Here is an 18,501-nt window from a genome sequence, read left to right as displayed (position 1 = left end):
TTAATTGTTTCCATTTAAATGTAACCATCATTAAGCAATTGAATAGTTTTTTATTTAATCGATTAACTAAATCAGTTACAATTTAATTGCACAATTAAAAGTTTACATGACCACAATTAATATTGTTTCCAGGTAACAATTTATTAATTCATTGATTAACTAATATTTTACAAAGTATTAGATTGATGATGTTAACAGATCATCAAAATTAATTGTAAATCTTTTTTTTCAACAATCAATTTAAATTGTTACCAATATATTAGGTCACATGTTATTGTTTGTTACTATTTTTAAAGTCTAATTGTTGTAACATTATGATTAAATTGTTATCAACTTTTCATTACAATTATTATAACGGTAAACTTACAATAGATGAAGAAAAATAGTTTAATTGAAAAACATGATTAACTTAATTCCCTATTACATTGAAGTTAATTGTTTACAATTTGATTAACTATTACTACAGGAAGAAATGAAAATCTCAACGAAATTAATATCTCACCATTTTAACAACAATTTAATATTGTAATTACAGTTAAATTGTTACAATTGTCACAATTAGTGTGTATTTTGGGTTAAATCGTGATAAGTTTTTTTTCCTGGAAAAAAATAAATTGTTATTATCTCTTATGGACATGATTAGATTCATCAAATTAATTGATTTTCTTTGAATCATTCAAAGCATCATTTCCGTTTCCTGTTTTCTTGTTGAAAAAGTTATTCTAAAGAAAAGGATTTACAATTGAAAGTTATTTATGGCTAATTAAACACAAGATTTTCGTGTTTGATTAGTTAATTACATCAATTAATGATCATGTTTAATTCAATTAAATAGCTAAATATTATTTAATTGCTTTGACGATAATCCAATTGATTGATTTGGTTTCATTTAATTGATGAATTTTTATTGCGCTTTTTGTGAATTGATTGATTATCATTGGTTTAACTCTCATAAATTCAAAATTTAATTAACCTAAGAAAGTGATTAAGATTATGATTAACCATTGATCAATATACTAACCGCTTATTGTTAACAAATCAACAATTACTTAATTGTGCCAATGATTAACTGAAAAGTATAATGAATAATAATAATAATTTGAATCTTTCTAAAAGTTCAACAATCAACCTGGTCAACTCTAAATGGTAAACAATTAGACTTTCATTTTACAATTAAACTAATTGTTCACCAATCTTAATCATCTTTACCTATTTAATTATTGAGCTTTAATGTTACGATCTCAAGCAAGATAATTAAGATAACTATTAATCATCTAATCAAAATAATGATGAGGAAATAGTAGAAAGTGAAAACAATGATTATCAATAAATCACTGATAAAAATCAATTCTAATTGTTTACAATCAAATGCCAACGAATTGAACATTTCGATCAATCAATTATCGAGTTAGAACTTTTTTTTCACCTTTCGAAAAATATTCTAGATACAAAATAATGGAACAATTAAAGATGATCAAGATAATTAAACTACTGGAGTGATAATAAATATATTCCCTTAAATAATGTTACCCTGAAACTAACAACAATTAAATGGATTCAACAATCAATCGTTGAACAATCAACCAAATAGTTAACTTATATTGCTGAGAAACTTTAACAAACTTTTCTCATCATCATCTTCCTATTAATGGACTTTTTTGCTGGTTAATTGTTTCAAGAACTTTATTGAATCATCATCATCAAGTTAATCATCATTTTCACCTTGATTGTGATCAAATTTCCGTTGATTTTGTTTTCGATTGGAGTGAGAAAAAAAAACTTTACAGTTAATCACAACAATTAAACATATCGCTCATAAAACAAAAGTAACATTATCAATACCAATTGACCAGTAAAACAATCACGATACAACCTTCATCTTAATCATCAATCTAATCACTTTTAATCATCAACAATTATAATTTTATTATTAGATTTGATTGTTAATTGTTTGATAGGCTCGGCGATGGTCAAATGACCTTGTCATTGGCTAACAGTTGATTAAATTGTACAAGAAAAAAAGGAAAAAAAAGTTTTTTGGTAATTAACTTTAATCATCATTACAATTAAGCTGATTTAGTGTATGGAAAAATTGAATCACAACAAGGTTAACAATTTGTTAATTCACTTTTTTGATTGTGAGATGCGACGGAGCAACAATTAACTCTAATTGCAATCAATAGTGAATAGAAAACTTTGACAATTGTGAACATTTCTTTTCCCTATCATCACCAATTAGTTAATTGTAATTAACTTTTAATTTCTTTACAAACTTTACCTTGAATATTTATTTAGGATTTACAGTAATAATATTTAATTTAGTTACAACAATTTACTTATTATATAACAATTAGCATATTGATTGTTTCAGTCTCGTAACAGTTAATAAATTACTGACCAATAGGTTGACCATTTACTACAATCAGTTGATCACCTTGACATTTAACTATCTAAATGATAATCACCTTGAACATAATGTATAATTATTATTGTCAATTTGTTTTCTTAATTGTTGTTGATAACCACAATCAAATATCACAATTGTCTTCACCTAATCACAATTAAGCTTCCCGTTGGTTATAAAATATTTCAATAGCTAATTGTTAACAATTTAATCCTTATCCTAATCAATTAACATTATGATACCTTCTTCCGTGTAGATATTGATTTAATCATGATTAAGATTATGATGATGATCAAGTTAATCAATTAAATCAAGATCATTATCAATTGAGGACAAATTAAGATGAGGATAAAAACTTTGATCACTTTCACTAACTAACGATATTCTGATGTTTAATATTTAATTGCGTGCTGATTGTATTTCCTTTAACCATAATCTTAATCATCTTCAAATGATTAACTATTAACTTGTTGCAAAAATTAATATAAACTTAAATTGCTAAATAATTTAAAGGTTAACAATCAACTGCAACAACATAATCAATAATCAGCTCATCCTCTATCGTGATTAACATTAATTAATTAAATCAGAAACTTTTCAATATTTTACAATTTAATTGTTCACATAATTTATCAATATAAACATAATCATGAAATCAAATCATCTAACGATTAACTAATCATGATTAATTATCCAAGGAAAATAATTGGTTATATTAGTTACAATTTCCAGCTGATCAGCAATTAAGAAAACTCAATGAATCCATGAATTAGTTAATTATGTTAGTTAACTGATAATTGTATTGGTAACAATTAAATCTGTCTCTTAACGATCATCATTATAATCATCGTTAGTTAATTATGATTATGATTGTTGGAACAGAGATCGAAACAATCACAATTAATTAGATTGTGTCTCTTTTTTCTGGAGCGAAAATTTTTCTCGACAATTATTGATCTTAATTGTTTACATGATGATCAAAGTGATAACATAATTGTCGACAAATAATCCAATTTAATTGTCAATCAAGAAACAAAGAAAAAAAATTAAAGAACATCAATCAAATGGTAATTAAAAGACGAACCCTCAACTCTTTGTTTACATTTTTTTTTCATTTTTTGTTTTCTTTTTCATATTTAATTGTATTAATTGTTTAATTATCCATTTTTTACATTTCAACAATTAAACAATTTGAAACAATTTCCTATCTCATTGTAAATCTTTGGTGTTAGTGTGTTAATGAATTCAACTGATAATCTCATTCTTTTGGCATCATATTCATTTGTTTACATAATAACAATTGAATCAATAATCTGCTCTCTATATTTCATCAACTATTAATGAATCAATTGTATTTTATTTTATTCTTTATCATCTCTATCATCATCTCTGTGTGTATATTTGTTTCAATTCATTCGAATAGTTAATGAGAACAGAATATTTTCATTCTTTTCTTTTTTAAACAAAAAAAAAGAATAGAAAAAAATAGTTACTTTTGTTAATCGAATCTAATCTTGTTTTCTGTTTTTTGTTTTGTTTTTCTCTTCTATTACATGAAATCAACTCTACCATGGGAAATATCTAATAAGTTTGTTATGTTTCAATTTCCATGTATTTATCGTTAAAATGGAAGAAATGTTTACATATCAACATTCGAACTTATTATATGAAATACTAATATTGATTCGTATTTCTGTTAACATGGAACAAATTAGCTAAATGTACTGTTATTTTCCCTTTTTTTGTTGTATCCTTTTCAAGTGGAGATTGATCTCATTTCTTGAAAGGTTAATCCAAGGGTAGAGACTCAAATCTCTGGTTCTTGCGAAGATAAAATTAGTCTACTCGGTAATCTCCTTCTAATTTGAGTCAAACCCTTGGATTGATCAATTTTGATCGGTTTCAAGATGAGAATCCTTACATGTTGAATAATTGGTTTGATTGACAAACACAACGGTTGGTGATGAGTGATTCCATCATGTATCCAATACAAAGAGAGAAAAAATACAAAAACTCATGTTGATCCTTGTGAAGAGGATCCTTAACACCTTCAACTTATGATAGAATTTTTTTTTCTTGTTCTCTTCTCTTCTCTTATTGATCACTCAACGGTATCCATCAATTTAAAATCCTTCATGTTTCCTTGTTTTCCTCTATAAAGTTGTTCGTTTTGTTCTCCTTCTTTTCTATTAAGTTTTATTTTGGCTCCAAGACGAAGAAATAAACTCAAGTAGATTTAGTTGCTATTCCAATTGTTTGAAGAGTCCACACAGTTATAATTCGACCAATGGCCGTGACCGAGAATTTGTATTCTCAATGTCCTGTGGTAGTAGAAGATGAAAGATGATCCAAGTCTTAGAACAAAAGCACATCATCTAATTACAAATGAGAGAGAAAACAGACAAAGGAAACGAAAGAAAGAGAAAGTGTCAAGAAAACCAGAAGATAGAATATAGAAAGATCTAGATCTTCTCCTTGGAAGACCAGAAGAGAAAAAGGAAAACAAAGAAATTACATGGATGAAGATTATGATGGAAGACAAAAATTATGGAATAGAATAGAACAAATTATGTTCGCCTTAATTTCTCCATGATGGCCAAAAATTTTCTCTCCACAACCTTCACCCTTTAATTCACCTTGAAGTTGAAATAAAAATCAAAAGGAACGATTATTTGAGTAGAAATAAAAAACCAATAAAACAAAATGTGACAAGGATAAAAAAATTCTCTTATAAATTACTTTACCTGTACAATGAAAAGATGAACAAGTCCACCGGTCAAACATCTACATAGATTACATGACGAGAAGAGAGAGAGAGAGAAAACGAAAAAAGATCCATATCAATGGTCATAATCAATGGAAAATAATGATGATGGTGGTGATGGTCAGTCTAAGGTTAACCGGGTTAATCTTTAAAGCCAAAAACCATGCGGAGAATCTGTTGATAAACGATTAAGAGAAAGAAAGTTAATAGTTAACAATCAACTTATAATTTAGAAGAAGAAGAAAAAAACATAAACACAACAGGTAAGAACCTGAAAGAAAAATACACATAGAATTAAGTAAAAGAACTTACCTATTTTCTTCCTTATCATCATCATCTCTTTTCTTTACTCTCTCTCTCTTTGGGTCGTTTGTTGTCTATCGATAAAAGACCTTAGGCCTTTTCTCATGACTTAACATTCCAGGGCTTTTACAAATTCTCTCTCACCAAACCCAGAAAAAGAGAAAACGTTGTAAATTTGTTTGTCTCCATTTTCCCTCCAATAGAAAAGTAAAGTCTATTTTCTGGGCTCTTCGTTTTTTTCTATTCTCTTTTATTTTTGTTCTTCTCTCTTTTTTTCTTTCTATAAGTTAACCCGTATTTTATTTTTCTCTTTCTTTTCTCTGTCTATTTTCTCTTCTCTTCTCTTATTGATCACTCAACGGTATCCATCAATTTAAAATCCTTCATGTTTCCTTGTTTTCCTCTATAAAGTTGTTCGTTTTGTTCTCCTTCTTTTCTATTAAGTTTTATTTTGGCTCCAAGACGAAGAAATAAACTCAAGTAGATTTTGTTGCTATTCCAATTGTTTGAAGAGTCCACACAGTTATAATTCGACCAATGGCCGTGACCGAGAATTTGTATTCTCAATGTCCTGTGGTAGTAGAAGATGAAAGATGATCCAAGTCTTAGAACAAAAGCACATCATCTAATTACAAATGAGAGAGAAAACAGACAAAGGAAACGAAAGAAAGAGAAAGTGTCAAGAAAACCAGAAGATAGAATATAGAAAGATCTAGATCTTCTCCTTGGAAGACCAGAAGAGAAAAAGGAAAACAAAGAAATTACATGGATGAAGATTATGATGGAAGACAAAAATTATGGAATAGAATAGAACAAATTATGTTCGCCTTAATTTCTCCATGATGGCCAAAAATTTTCTCTCCACAACCTTCACCCTTTAATTCACCTTGAAGTTGAAATAAAAATCAAAAGGAACGGACATTTGAGTAGAAATAAAAAACCAATAAAACAAAATGTGACAAGGATAAAAAAATTATCTTATAAATTACTTTACCTGTACAATGAAAAGATGAACAAGTCCACCGGTCAAACATCTACATAGATTACATGACGAGAGAGAGAGAGAGAGAAAACGAAAAAAGATCCATATCAATGGTCATAATCAATGGAAAATAATGATGATGGTGGTGATGGTCAGTCTAAGGTTAACCGGGTTAATCTTTAAAGCCAAAAACCATGCGGAGAATCTGTTGATAAACGATTAAGAGAAAGAAAGTTAATAGTTAACAATCAACTTATAATTTAGAAGAAGAAGAAAAAAACATAAACACAACAGGTAAGAACCTGAAAGAAAAATACACATAGAATTAAGTAAAAGAACTTACCTATTTTCTTCCTTATCATCATCATCTCTTTTCTTTACTCTCTCTCTCTCTTTGGGTCGTTTGTTGTCTATCGATAAAAGACCTTAGGCCTTTTCTCATGACTTAACATTCCAGGGCTTTTACAAATTCTCTCTCACCAAACCCAGAAAAAGAGAAAACGTTGTAAATTTGTTTGTCTCCATTTTCCCTCCAATAGAAAAGTAAAGTCTATTTTCTGGGCTCTTCGTTTTTTTCTATTCTCTTTTATTTTTGTTCTTCTCTCTTTTTTTTCTTTCTATAAGTTAACCCGTATTTTTATTTTTCTCTTTCTTTTCTCTGTCTATTTTCTCTTCTTCTCTTCTTCTTTCACTTTGTTTTCGTTGGAATTTTCTTTTTCTTTTTTTGGTAAACACGTACAAAAATCTTTCCTCAGTTGACCTCAGGTCAGAGTTAAGGTAACATTGAATTTTGTTTCATCTCCAAAGGTCCAATAAGTTGATTCTCTCTTTTCGGTTACTATTTTTTACTATTTTGTGATTCTGGTTCTTCACCTTCACTTGGATTATTATTTTTATTTTTGTTCTTCTTTACTTCAACTGTAAGTGTATCATTTGGATTATTTTTTTTTTCTTATTCTTCTCCTTTTCGATCACTTTTGATTAGGAATCAGTTTTATCAACAACCATCAGAATCTTGCGATGCTGATGGGTAAAAATTGTGCCGCCAGTGAAAGATGAAGAGAAGTGAAATAAACAGTCACTTCCGCGTGTTTATTTCAATTCATTTGTTGGTGATTTTTACTCTTGTTTAGATTGAGATTTTTGCTTTTCCCAATTCTAGTCAACTGTTTATCTTGTTGTACATAAGAATATATACTAATACGAATTAGTATAAGAAAAATAATAGAAGGAAACAAGAACTGAATTGAGGTGGAATAATGAAATTGTCAACTGAACAACAAGAATAATGGATCTGCGTGACAAGTTAAACTTTAGTGTGTGTGTTTATTAATCAAAGTGAATTGTTGATGATGATGATTTACCAACCATAATCAGTTGTCTCTTCATGTTCAAGTATTCAACCAACAAACTGGGTGAAACCAAGTAAAAAATTCAACTTCATTTTCCTTGTGCGCGTTTGTGTGTCTTCAACATTGTCACTCTCCATCAACAACAATATATTTTCTTGGATGATGATGATGTTGATGATGATGTGAGATCAGTACGAATGAGGCAATGAGAGAGTGAATTGTTTGATCATCTCGAGGAAAAGAAAAAATGTTTCCAATCATATGATGTTCAACATATTCTTATGCTTTTGAATGGACATCAGATTATATTAGACTTCGTAAGCCTCCAATTAAAAGGATAAAATCTTATCATTATCATCACTACCATGATGATGAGATAATGAATTGAGTAACTTTCATCATCATTTATCATCATGATTACTTTTTTCATGATTGTTCATCAACAGGGCTTCATCATTTTCTGTATGCCAACCAACTTTGTTTACATTTTTTTTTCCTCTCATTTATGATCATTTCATTTACTTTTCATTGATTATCTTTTTCAATTTAATCTTTTCCTCTGTGCTAATCAAATGGGCTAATCAAATTTGACAATTTTATCAATTCCATTATATCATCATCATCATTTTATTAAAACAATTTTTTTCTTTTCTTTTTCTCTTCAGGAATCATTTGCTATTTTATCATAACATCAACGATTTTATCACAATTGGGTTGGAAAGATTAACCATTATCATCAGTATTTCCATCATCATCATCACCATCATGTTAATAACAATTATTATCCTTTGAGAGTTGATAAAACTTCCACCGGAACCTTTTAATCAAACGGATTTTAATCATTACAATTTGATTAACTTGTCCTGTTGAACACATTGGCTCGCATTTCACCAACTTCACTCTATCGACATCAAATTAACTGTTTCTCTGGATTATATATTTTTTTGTGAATGAAACATTTTTCATCATCTTTAATTGACATCCTCAGATTAAGTGGACAATTGTAAAGATGAATGTTAATCCGATTACCTGGAAAGATGCCTTTAGCCATAAATATGTGATATTGTGTTTAATTTGTGGTGGATCATTGCTCATTCTTGGTCTCACATTTATTGTAATCTATCTCATCTTATCAAGCTACACTTCATCACTTCATTATTTTGAAACAATACCTACATATATACCTGCAATTACGGTAATTATCATCCTCATCTTTTTCTACCTCACCTTTAAAACTCACATCGTTTTGTATATTCCAAAATATGAGATGGAGGAAAACAATTAAATCTAATTGTTTGTGTTCTCTCACTGATTGTGAATTGTATCATTTTCCATTAATAATACGAAAATCTAATAACCAATAACTGTGACTAATTAGGTTTTCCTCAATTATCATAATCATCAACATTACCTTAATTAACTTACTCGTTCAGCTTTTAAGATTTTACAATCAGACATTGTTTTTTTTTGTTGCTAACACTTTACCCTTAGGGTCTTTGTATTTGTTTACAATTAGTTGATTCACTTTGTGTACTGATTGTATTACTTTCATTTTTGTTTTGCAATTATATTCCCGCAGCAAGAAATATAAACAATTTTCAACTGTTTTAGGGAAACAATAAACTAAAACAATTTAGTTAATCGTAAATGTATTACAATTAACACTTTGATTCTGTCGTTAACAATATAAGTATCATAACTACCGGACACAATCAGGAATCAGAAAATGTTTGTTTGTGTGAACAAACAGTTAATATACCTGAGAAAATTAGATTATGATTAGTGGAGACAATTAAATTAACAATATATGAGAGTTAATATCTGAATGTAGATTGTTAATTGTCATGTTAATTATATTAGTATTTGTTGTAATACTAATAATAATTACTTACCCAATTCTTAATTATCACCATCATCATCGCTATTAGATTAACATTTAATCATCCGCTGTTTAATATACTGCAAGATAAATGATGTTAATGTAATTAATTTGAAGATAACAATTGTTTAATTGTAAAATTTAATCATTACAACACTAACCCTATTAATCTTTGTTTACAATTATAATCTAACTCTTTTTTAATCTTATTTTTCTCCAACATATTCATTGGTGGATTTGGTTAATCAACTGATCATTTTTCATCACTTGCTAATTAATCATGTTAATTATCATTAACAGCTCATCATAAATGGGATAATTGTTTGTATCTTAGCCAAACGTAATCTAAGATACTTTAATCTGGTAAATATTTAATCTAATCATTTCACCTTCTAATTGTTATCAAATTGTCTACCATTTTTTTTGCAAATATTAATACTATCTGACAATTAAGCTGATTGTCATTTGTAATTAAACAATTAACCCCCTTTTTTTGCATTCATCACAATCGGCTTGTATGATTATCTAATTGTTTGATTAACATCATCATCATCATCAGCTGACCACAAGTTACGACTTGAAATATGTATTAATCATTTTGATTGTTAATCAAATCCAAGAGTCTAGGTTAGGAAAAGTTAATTGTTACAACAGTAGTTGTGATGATAATTAAATAACAATCAGTTGGAAAAAAAATCTTCTCCATTCAAATTGTAAAGGTTAACATCTCACACAAAGTAACAGTATTTTCACTTAACAACATCATCTCTCATGATGATTATCATCTTGATTTTAAGAAAAATACAATAGCACAATCAACATGACGATAATCATAATCATCATTAACCAACAACAACTTTATTAAATTTATATATTCAATTATATACACACAAGAGAAGAGGAGAAAAAGGTTAAGACAATTTAATAACAAACTACCTTTACCTGTTAACTTTGAATCTTCTTGAACAATTAACTAATTATGTGACCCGAATAATTTTGACAATTATGATTATATAACAATTTATTTCTTTCTTCCTTATTAGATCAAAATTTCAGGAGCCTTTTGCCTGATCAGTGCTCTTATATGTGTTGTTACCACGGTTACAACAACCGTAATCCATTTGAATCGATTACAAACCCTCCAAGGATGTGAATATACATCATCTTCATCTACCTGTATTTGCATGACAGGTTCAGGGATAACAGGTTCAAATGATCCCTCGGTTCAAGGTTAGTTAATCATCACACAATTAATTTCAATTGTGTAAATAATAGTCAAAGAAATTGTTCCCATTTGATAATATTGTTTTTTTTATGAGTTTGTTTATTTCATGGATCAATTCAATTTCCAACTGAGTTTACACATGGAATCATGAAAATTTCTTTATCCAATGTCAATCATTTAATTCTTAATCAATACTTACTCGATTGTAATTTTTCTTTTTCTTCTTCTTTTACCTTGACCACCACCTACAGTTACTGGACATTCAAGTCATTATGCTTTTCAAAATATACCAAATTGTGATGCTGTTCATGGAACCCTGAATACTTGTCTTCGGGCACTTTTTGGTGTCTCTGTTTTTGGAATATTAATTTCAATTTTTACTTCTATGCTAGTCTATCAATTAATGAGCCATGAGAAGAAAAAGAAATACCTTGAACAATTGGAATCACGTCGGCGTTTCCATCAACATGCATTTAACAATCGTCGCAATCACGATCCACTTTCACCTCCGCCTTTTCCCATCCTCTCTTATCCACCGCCACACACACTTGCAGCTCAAGGATGTTCAGCGTTTATGGATGATATTTTCTATCCTGGTGGTGTAATGAATGGCGGTAGTTCTAGTGGACGAGGAGGAGGTTGGATATGGCCACCACCACCACCGCCTCCTTGGGATTTGATTGATTATCGTAGCTATTGTACACCCAGTTATGAAAGTCAAACGGCACCGGGTCCATGTTCAAGTTCCCCAGGTGAAGTGGGTCCACTTGGTGAAACAATAACTGGTCATCGGTCAGGTTTATTTTCTGACACCGGACGTAACAATGAAAGTACCACTAGTCCGGAAACCAGTTCTCAGAGGACTCTTTTCAGTTGGTTATTCAATCGTAATCGTCGACCTCGACGTCAACAGCGAAACACTTCACGGCGTTTACTTTCGAGAGATCGTAATGGTCATTCTATTGGTTCTGCTGATTGTACCGGTGCAATGGTCACCGAAAATCGTTACAACCATCGATCACCTAATCGTTATGGACCTTTACCTCCACCACACTCACCTCCACCTCCACCATTGTCACCAACTTTACCACCTCCACATCATCCACTCCTACCAGTGGGACACTTTTCTCCGCTACTTGTACCAATACATCCTTCTTATCGTTCCGTAATTAGGAATAGATCATTAGCTCGATTAAACCGACGAACTCGTTCAAACGATGCCATTTTCCACCATCTTCATAGTATGGCATATGCACACCCTCCACCTCCACCTTTCTTCAATGGTCCACCACTTTTGGGATCACCACAGTCACTTTTTGCTTCCTGGGGACCACCACCACCTTATTCACAGCCATCATCATTGGAAAACCTTGCAACTGGACAAAACAATGACCCAAACAATATTGGCGCCAATAACAACGAGTCAAATAATGGAAACAGTAGCCATGGAAATAACTCTGAAAGTAACTCTTCCCATCGAGTTAATGGTTCCAGTGGTAATCATGGTGGTCATCGTAGAAATAATCAAATTAATTCTGTTTCAAACGGTCTCAGTGGATCAGATAATTATGACAATTCATCTAAATTATCAACACCAATTTCTGAGAGACGAATGCTCTGTAATGCTTTTTCCTCTGATGGTATCACACTGACCATTGGTGGACCAGTTGGAGCTACAACTCCTTCCAAAAGTTCATGTATTGTTGAAGTCCATGTTCAAGATGATCATCACCTAAACCATGATGATGTCACCTCAGAATCAAAGACTATGACCTTTAATACTAAAGAAGATGAATTAACATCTTATCATCAACATAACAATCAACAAAATCACCAATCATATAAATCACTTTCAAGTATACCAATTAATTTATCTAACAAGCAATTTTCATCACATCAACAAGAATTGACAAGATCAATAGATACAATTATCTATGAGCAACAAAATGAATCAAATGAAAACGATAATTTTAATTGTGTTATTAATGAAAATTATCTTGGTAAAGTTGATGAAACAATGTTAACCAATATTGATTGTAAATCAACAGGAAGAACAGATTTATTTGATACAGGATCGCCTACTGATTGTTTACAATCAACTGATTTAATTTGTGTTCCCCAAGTAATGAAAACAATATCCTCATCAATTGTTATTCCTAATGTTGATTTATCATCAACATCAACTGATTCAACTTCATGTAATTTAACATCCTCAACATCATCAAGTTCTGGTTCACATAATTTATATTCATCTTCATCATTATCAAATGATTCTCAGTCAATCAGTCAACCAATTGATCAAAGTTTGAACGAAAATATCAAACTGACCTACGAACGTACAACTATGATTGCCGATAATAGGACAAATGAGACCATTGACCTTGAGGTTAACGATAATAGTAAAGTTAACCCAAAAGTAACTTCTTATACCGTTGGCACTAATGGTGAAATTAGTAGGAGCGGAAGGTCAAATTCAATAACAAAAAACTATATGGTTACCATTAACGATGATGATGTAGATAATGATGATGATTCTGGCGATTTATCTAATCAACCAAGTTCCAGTAATAATGATCAATCGTCAAAATGTTTATCATCACCAACAACAACAACTAATTCATTGTCAACATTTAACAATAAGGAAACTAATTGTCCAGAAACAGGTAGTCATCAAGGTAAAGCAGTTGGTTGTGATGAGAAAGAGATTCAAGAAATTCAATATATGCAAACCCAATCTCTACCCAATTTAAGTTATGCAGCAGCGGTTGTGGTTCCATATAAGACAATGACTAGTCCATCGCATGAAATGTCAAGCACATCCTCATCTTGCCAGGTTACACCTCAACATGGATCTAAAATTGGTTATCAACATCCCTCTTCGGGTAATACATCAACCTCCCAAGATATTGCTGATCTAGAGTTGGAATTGGATGAGGAACCATTGTGCTTTCTACCTGATTTACCCTATGATGGAACACAGAATTTAATTCTTAATCCAAATATAAATGATCAAAGTGAACAATCAATTACTCCACATTATTATGATATTAGTGCAACCAAGATTAAACCTCCAACACCATTTGCCAATTGTCCATTGACAGAATCAACTGAATCTTCATCAACCACTTCTGGTTCAAGAACAATTAGTGATGTAATTATTGCTCCTGATACAACGAAACCCATTGAAAAGCAACAATCAACTCCAACCGCTGCTGGTGATAACATAATTGTTACCATTCGTGGCATTCAAGTCTGAATTTAATTCTTGGTTTTCAGACTAAGAGCTGATCATTTATTGAGATTGAATTTCAATTCTTTTCGATCGATTTTATTTCTGTTACTTTTTCTCTTCTCCCTTTTCCGTCTTGCTGTTTTTTTCGAGACACATTGAAACCAAAATTGCCATAAAAAAAGATTCATCATCTCATACAATAGATTGAAATGGAATTTGTTGATCTGAATACCAAGAAATGGACCGAAAGCCCTTTAATTATCCATCTTCATCATCTTCACCATTTTTCTTTGCCACCTGAGCTGCGATGATTCAGTTCTCAGCTGATTTCAATATTCAGTTTGATTCCAATCATCTGATAAACTTGATTAATTTTGTGTGTGTTCCTAGTCAATAGAAGGATCAACAGGCAAAATCTTAATTTCATACGAGAAGATGAATAATTGATTAATCAGTGTCATGGATTGAATTGAAATCTCCCTGAACAATTAAACCATCAAGTAATTGGATAATCAAACAATAACTACTTAATAATTGTATGGACTCAATTATTACCTCTAGATGTTTGATATGGTTCTAGAAATATAATTTAAAACAAATAACAGTATTTTTGACACTTGACATGATCTCAATTATGAAGCAACAAAATCCAAGAGAGATGATGAACCCAATTAATCAAAAAAAACGGAGAATCGGTCTAATTAACTAACCTTCTCACCACAACCAAGATTTTGCCATAAATGACAAGAAAACTAATGAATAACGATTAATTCAAAGCGGATCTTTTTGTTTTCCTCTTCTTTTGATCTGAATTGTTAAAACATGTAACGTTACTGTAAATATACATTCAACAAATTAGAATTAACTAATGTTAATCAATTAATCTTTTAAACAACGTAAATGGAAATTTTTATTCTTCGTTCTTTCAATGTTCATCATCAATGTTAATTGATAATAATCGTGTTTTCCATCATTATTGATGATTATTGATGAACAATCGTCAACAGTTAACGGCCAAAGGTCACACACAATCTTTTAATTGTTCATCTATTTAAATTCGCATACATTAGTAGATACAAAGTAACACATTCCATTAAGAACTGAAATGAAAAATAGAATATCAAAATTTAGAATTGAACATTTCTCTCGATTATAATACTCACGATAATAGAGAAATGGTTACATATCAAGGTACCTTCGTTTAAATATAAACCAATGTTTCGATATGAAAATCGATCCAGAATTTCAAGTCTCTGAATTGAGATTGTCTTTGATTAGAAAAATAGAAATTTAGATCAGAATTAATGACGATTTTTACCTTTAACATGAATGGCACGTCTTTAGTTTTACATTTACACAGGTTGTAGGTCATGATATGGATTCTTTTCCCCTGTGAATGAAAATGAAACGAAGATAATTCATTGATTGAGTCATTATGATGAAAATGATACAAACTTTTCGAGGGATGAACGAAGCTAAAAAACAAAAGGTCGAGAAAAATGTTATACATATAATACTCGCTCCTCGAAACATCATATTTACTCCAGCATTTGAGAAATTGTGTTGCGAACCATAATAAACAATAACAACGGTAAAAAAAGATGTATAAGAGAAGTTGAATAAAGTCGGTGGATTGATTTGCCGATTAAATGAATCCAACCAATTGCTGAACTTTTGCAGTTCGAGAATGAATATTTTCTGATCTTGTAAACATAACAACCGCTTGGTAAACTCGGTCGTGAATGAAGCCACCCGACAATAAGTAAATAGCACAGTTATCAACCAATGAAACATGAACCAATTATTACTGAATGAAGAGAAGTGCATACTAAAAGTAATCATACACAATAACATTATCTGAACGAACATGGCTGCAAAATCCTTCTGCTCTGTCACGATTATCATGATATCAAGGAAACAATCGTAGAACATGAATCCATATGAATAGATGAGATAAATTCTGATTCCATTGGTGTACCATTTGCGAAAGAGATAATCATGATCGTCTGAAAGGTGGAAAACTTTTCTCGAACTTTTAACTCCTTCGACATAGTCTTTTAGTACGCTGATGAAAGGCTTGTCGACGAAATTGTTGAGCCAAATGACGTAAAAACTCATTATCATTCCTTGATAACTCGCGATGTAAATCATCACATTGATGAATGCTCGTTCTCTCAGGTTAGTGTAATTATCGCCGAGAATAAATTGTAAAGTTTTATTGTTCGTCAGGCTTAGAATCAACCACCGAGAGAGAAAAATATTATTCATAATTAGTATAAAGTAGCACATGAATCGTTGAAATTTAGAAGTCGTCGATTTGTTGATGATAAACTTTGATCTTTCGATTGATTTAAGTTTCTCAAAAGCGACAATTAAATCTTGAGGTTGACACTTTTTAACAAGTGATCTTTTCGTCGTAATATTTTCGTAGATCATTTTGATTATTGGTAACATTTTATTAATAATACTTTTAATTGTTGATAATACAATGTTCATAATCTCATCTGAACCATTTCGGTGAATATCTTAAATTGGTCTTAATATGACTTGATATCAATTCTTTGTTGGTTTTAATTGGAAACGATATTGATTTTAAATCGATGAGTTTCACAACCACGCAAATGATTAACTTTCAGTGATTCCTTTCCGTTCATTAATTGAGCTTAATTATCCAATTTCTATTAATTATAAATCGTTAATAGTAATTATTTCATTATATTTTCGATATAAAGTCCTTGACATAATCAGAACAGTCAATTTTTCTTAATTAAATCTCAGTTTCTCCTCAAAGACTAACCAAATTAACGTAATTCGTTTGACAAATAATCGATTGATGGTAAAAAGGACAAAAAGTCAAATTTAGTTTTTATCGTCATAAGATTTTGAGATTTAATAACTTTTTGATGTTATAACGTTGACGATTTATTGATTCATATGATTAAACAGAGACGATAATTGATTTAACTTGATTGTTCATCAGGTGCTTTGGTTGGTGTGGTAAACTTTTCCTGTGGAAGATCAGTCGAGTTGAATATTAGGCTGATCTGTTCAAAAGCTGATTCAGGATTAGATGAAACGTAGACAAGTCCAGTTGATCCCGTTTCGAGAGCGATTGTTTTAGCGGCCTGGTGAGATTTCCTTATACAATCAGGTCCAAAATGTTGGATCGCTATAACTGGACCACGACCAACGACTGAATTATAAGAATCAGTTCGAAATACTTGAGATGCTTCGACTTCTTTCATCATAAATTCTTTGGTTGCAACCAGCGAACACTTTAAATGAACAAAGAATTTATTTTAAGAATTAAAATCCATCGTTCTTTTCAACATCAACCACTTGTTGATCGTTATTTCTTACGATCATCTTACGATTTCGACTTACCGATTTTTCTGCCATTTCACGAATAAATGCTTTTGCTCTTTTCTCTCGATTACCATCAGGGAAAAATATAACCAAACCAGTTTCAATCGAAGGATCTGTTCGAACTCCCAAAGTTCGAGGTACGACACTTAACACGGTGTCCAGTGAAATCTCTGGTTCCTTGATGTTGAGTAAACATTCAAATACATCCTCAGGTTGGACATCCTTCATAAAAGAATATGTTATCTTATTATTATTATCAATTTCTCTCTGGACTATCTAACAGGTGGTCGTTACTTACATGGTCAAGGAGAGACCAACTCTCAACACCCTCATCTCCACCGAAATCATAAACTTGGCTCCAGGAATTGTTGAAGACCGTCAATCCTGCTAATTTGAATTGATCTAAAGGAGAGCAACAAGTAGTTATCATACATGTATGTATTTAGATGATGAGAATCTTGATCTTACCTGAAAGTTGTGAGTAGAAAAATGAATAACAGGCAACTAAGATACTTTCACAGGCTTCAATTGTTGGTTTGGTAAGACAGTGTAAAAAGAGATGAAGATTTTTACAATCTCGAGCACGAAATTGTTGACTGGCACAAATTATTCGGCAATTCGAACAATTCCGAAGGAAGATACTAAAGAGAATCAAAGTCGAAGAAAAAAATTGAGTTAAAAAAAATCGGACGGAAACGGACACAACGGAAACACTAATACAGCCACAGACTGAGTTTGCAACCACTTGTTAATAATGATGAGCGAGAGATTAAGTTAATCCAGTTATTGAATAGTAATCAAATGGCCTCTCATGTAAACATGGAATCAATTTTAATAGTGGTTTTGAATGATTGAATGATTGATTGTACACACAAAACGTAATTAAAAGGTAAAAAATTAACAAAAATGATGTTTAAATGAATTGGAAGGTCATTGGAATGAACAAATTGATTAAAACTGAATTGAAGGTGAATTTAAAAGTAAAAGAAAATTC

At 30.7% G+C, this 18,501-nt stretch overlaps 3 protein-coding genes and 2 long non-coding RNA genes across 7 annotated transcripts; 1 reads left to right on the top strand and 4 right to left on the bottom strand.

Annotated features, from left to right (window-relative positions):
- Nucleotides 1-4,420: 4,420 nt before the first annotated feature.
- Nucleotides 4,421-5,720, bottom strand: LOC128397653 (uncharacterized). Of its 2 annotated transcripts, none has more exons than XR_008326990.1 (3): nucleotides 5,481-5,720; nucleotides 5,149-5,342; nucleotides 4,421-5,040 (listed from the first exon to the last, which is right to left on the bottom strand). It is a non-coding gene; the product is annotated as an uncharacterized LOC128397653 (long non-coding RNA). The 2 variants fall into 2 exon arrangements; XR_008326989.1 differs by lacking the exon at nucleotides 5,481-5,720 and having other exon boundaries at nucleotides 4,421-4,779; nucleotides 4,920-5,040; nucleotides 5,149-5,458.
- A 236-nt stretch (nucleotides 5,721-5,956) lies between these two features.
- LOC128397652 (uncharacterized) lies at nucleotides 5,957-6,958 on the bottom strand. 2 transcript variants are annotated; one of them, XR_008326987.1, is made up of 4 exons: nucleotides 6,797-6,954; nucleotides 6,466-6,658; nucleotides 6,237-6,357; nucleotides 5,957-6,096 (listed from the first exon to the last, which is right to left on the bottom strand). It is a non-coding gene; the product is annotated as an uncharacterized LOC128397652 (long non-coding RNA). The 2 variants fall into 2 exon arrangements; XR_008326988.1 differs by having other exon boundaries at nucleotides 5,957-6,357; nucleotides 6,797-6,958.
- Nucleotides 6,959-6,960: 2 nt separating this feature from the next.
- Nucleotides 6,961-15,042, top strand: LOC128397650 (myb-like protein A). The gene is made up of 5 exons (XM_053358394.1): nucleotides 6,961-7,373; nucleotides 8,471-9,000; nucleotides 9,985-10,047; nucleotides 10,728-10,914; nucleotides 11,161-15,042. Exons 2-5 carry the CDS (start codon nucleotides 8,815-8,817, stop codon nucleotides 14,163-14,165), a joined length of 3,441 nt encoding a protein of 1,146 aa, XP_053214369.1. The 5' UTR covers nucleotides 6,961-7,373; nucleotides 8,471-8,814; the 3' UTR covers nucleotides 14,166-15,042.
- Nucleotides 15,043-15,099: 57 nt separating this feature from the next.
- Nucleotides 15,100-16,864, bottom strand: LOC128397651 (uncharacterized). Its single transcript, XM_053358395.1, has 4 exons — nucleotides 15,597-16,864; nucleotides 15,460-15,531; nucleotides 15,305-15,394; nucleotides 15,100-15,241 (listed from the first exon to the last, which is right to left on the bottom strand). The coding sequence occupies exons 1-4, from the start codon at nucleotides 16,635-16,637 to the stop codon at nucleotides 15,185-15,187; spliced, it is 1,260 nt and encodes a 419-aa protein (XP_053214370.1). The 5' UTR covers nucleotides 16,638-16,864; the 3' UTR covers nucleotides 15,100-15,184.
- Nucleotides 16,865-16,999: 135 nt separating this feature from the next.
- On the bottom strand, nucleotides 17,000-18,255 carry LOC128397662 (protein XRP2-like; the record flags this gene model as incomplete). The annotated part of the gene is made up of 4 exons (XM_053358408.1): nucleotides 17,000-17,416; nucleotides 17,526-17,729; nucleotides 17,806-17,909; nucleotides 17,976-18,255. Coding segments are annotated over 4 exons (903 nt in total), but the record flags the coding sequence as incomplete, so codon positions are not given.
- Between the last annotated feature and the right edge of the window lie 246 nt (nucleotides 18,256-18,501).

The sequence above is a fragment of the Panonychus citri genome, unplaced genomic scaffold (assembly GCF_014898815.1).
Source record: "Panonychus citri isolate SS breed McGregor unplaced genomic scaffold, ASM1489881v1 Contig00036, whole genome shotgun sequence".
Taxonomy (NCBI): domain Eukaryota; kingdom Metazoa; phylum Arthropoda; class Arachnida; order Trombidiformes; family Tetranychidae; genus Panonychus; species Panonychus citri.
This window is presented reverse-complemented; position numbering and strand designations above follow the sequence as displayed.